Genomic DNA, 2,762 nt, shown 5'->3' with positions numbered 1-2,762 from the left:
AGACCCATTTATGTGGCCATATTGTATTTAATGTGGAAGCACCGGCCCCCGCTGCCACCCCTAACGTGTTGTTCACATGCATCCCTCCAGAACTACAGCAAACTTCAGCCCTCCTTCTGGATCCAGGAGCAGGGAAGACTATGAGCATCTCTCTTCCCTAGTCCCCACTGCAGCCCCCCAGCGGCTCCTTTGCTGTTGTTGCCCTTAAGGCTTGAAGTTCTGCCAGGAAGAATTGCCGAGAAGAATTACGAACGTCCCACATAAGGGTCCTCCGTGACGAACATCCCTTCTTTTTCCGCTAGTTTCCTACTACAGGAAGTGCACTGGGAAGAAGCAAGAGCTGCCAACAGGAAGGAGGCATCTTTCCACCTGCTAAGGGGCTTTCTCAGAACAGTCTTACCTCAGACCCCTTTTCAAAATGAACTTTCTTTGTTCGTTCCCCTATTCTCCAGGAAGATGACATTTTAGACTCTTCTGTCTTGGGGGGCTGCTCAAGAAACATTATCTATGCCCCACACAGAAAATGGCCTTGTTAGTCTTCAAATCGAGCAGAAAACATGGAACTGCGGTTGCTTCTTGACCAAAAAATGGAAAGGAAACTGGCTCCCAGGAAGCTCTATGCTTTTCTGGAAAACTGCTTCAATGGTCACAATGCTGATCACCTACTCCTACTCCTCTCAAAGTAGTTTCCAGATAGGACACTACCAGTCCACAGACACCACTCTTTTACATCCTGCTGTTACCTCGCAGGGCTCATGGGCAGTGTTACTGAGGGCACCATGGTTAGAGCACCAGCAAAAGTAGGGCACAAAAAAAAGCCAACAATTTGGGAAGACATTTTAATAGTTGACATTAAAAAAAAAAAAAAACAAAGACATAATCAAGAGGAAAATTAGAACCTTATTGGGCTTCTTCTTGCTTATTTCATGGTTAAAAATGGCTTTTATTTTGAATTGAATGTGGGAGAAGGTACCAAAACATTTTGTTTGCTTAAGATTTCTAAAGCTGTTATTTGGGCCACAGGCAGAACCTGAGGTAGAGCCCTGAGATGTCCAAGAACCTTTCAGATTCCACTGAGGGAAGGCTGGGAGTCAGCTCTGGGCAAAGCCAGTCTTCCAAGTGGGCAGCAGCCTCATTTTTCTGAGCAGCTGCAACTGGTTAGGAAAGGGCTTCCTGGGGACTGCTGTCCTCATAGGAAGCAGGGAAGGTGTGGAAAGAGGCTCATGTAAGCTCCTGACTCAGGCTGGAGACTGATGCCCACCCGCATCACCGCAGTAAATAAGTGTACAGCTAATAAAATGTTCAAAGATAGGTTTGCCTAGGAAGTGCCAAAAGAAATACAGGAGGAAAGGGTGGGGGACAAAAGAAAGGATGGTCTAAGTGACACATCTTTAGCTGCCTGACCCTCAAGTCAAAATGATTTAAAGTTTTTATTGAAAGAACAGATGGAAGATGAGAGCATTTCTTGATGCAGGATGGCACTTCTTGGGCATTCATATGCTGCACGATATATTATATCGATCTCCATATAGCTCAAGATATAAATAAAATGAAGAATATATTAAAACTCTTCTATTTGCCAGCAACCTCCCTTGGATTGCTAACACTGAATGAGAAAACAGTAGGAGAACGGAGGCTAAGAAAAACCAAGAGCTACTAATGTGACCCGATTGCTACTATTTATTTAATGGAACAGCCATTATTTTCTTTCTTCAACATATGTGTCTGATAATGAAGCAAAAAGAAAAGAAAATAACTATCAATGTGCCATTTCAGAAACACACAAACATTTGTTAGCTTTTTCATTTTATTGATGTTCTTTTAATATATGTATTTAGGATTAAACTAGTGTTCAAAACTAATAATCCAGCAATTCTGAATTAGGGCTTTATTTTTTAAAAAATACAAGCACAGTTAGAGAACAGAGATGAAATTGTTGTCAAACATAACAATATGAATTGAATTGCTTCTTTTTAGATGGATCTTTAACATTGACTTGACCATATGGACACTGCAGAAGAAATAAAACAAATTATTACTAAATATTTAACAATCATCTTGAAAAGCACACTTCTCATGGTGACAAAAAGAGACTGTTAACAATTTTATATAGATCATTTGATCTATCAGGTCCTGCAGACTAAGAGAATATTGGCAACCTCAGGCAAATGGTCCTAATTAGGGTCCAAGAACCATTTCCTAAATTCATCCTTCCAAATTTAAGAATTTTACTGTCAAAAAAATCCACTTTTAGAAAATCCTCAAGTCCTCAATTTACAAAAAGCTCTTAGGCATTTGATTAGAAACAGCTAAGGGCACAGGAACATACATAAAATGGAAGGTTTAATTTTTAATCCTGGCTATAGTTAATACATGCATTTAGTGTCTATTCTTTAATTATAGAGTGGCCAGTTAAAGGAAATTACACCTTCTTGCACCAAAGCATACAAAGTGTTCTGTAAACAGAGGTTGTTACTGTTTATAATCTTGACCTATAACAATTTACCTCACCACTATGCCTTTAAAAAGTAATAGTGAAGAACCCATTTCCATTTATTTTTTGCTTATAATAGGGAAGAAGTTAGTTTATCTTAATTAGTGAACATAGAGAGGTACCTATTGAAATAAACATTTTAGGAAATGTACACGCACTACATGCGGTATAATCTTGTTTCACAGTTATTTCAAACACAGACTGGAAAAGAGCCACAGAAAGAACCAGAGAGAGAAAGGGTGGGCGGGGGGGCGGGGAGAGAGAGAGA

General features: G+C 39.9%; 1 protein-coding gene across 2 annotated transcripts in view; it reads right to left on the bottom strand.

Moving 5' to 3' along the window:
- Positions 1-1,793: 1,793 nt before the first annotated feature.
- CUNH1orf53 (chromosome unknown C1orf53 homolog) overlaps positions 1,794-2,762 on the bottom strand; it is a 5,971-nt gene continuing 5,002 nt past the window's right edge. For both annotated transcript variants that reach the window (XM_017896448.1, XM_017896447.1), the window contains exon 3: positions 1,794-2,011. In XM_017896448.1, coding sequence (XP_017751937.1) covers positions 1,940-2,011 — 72 coding nt within the window. In that variant the 3' untranslated portion in view covers positions 1,794-1,939. The remainder of the gene's footprint in view (positions 2,012-2,762) is intronic.

Source organism: Rhinopithecus bieti, unplaced genomic scaffold (assembly GCF_001698545.2).
Source record: "Rhinopithecus bieti isolate Rb0 unplaced genomic scaffold, ASM169854v2 scaffold_24392, whole genome shotgun sequence".
Taxonomy (NCBI): domain Eukaryota; kingdom Metazoa; phylum Chordata; class Mammalia; order Primates; family Cercopithecidae; genus Rhinopithecus; species Rhinopithecus bieti.
The sequence above is the reverse complement of the archived record's forward strand: the minus strand, read 5'-3'. Positions and strand labels throughout refer to the sequence as shown.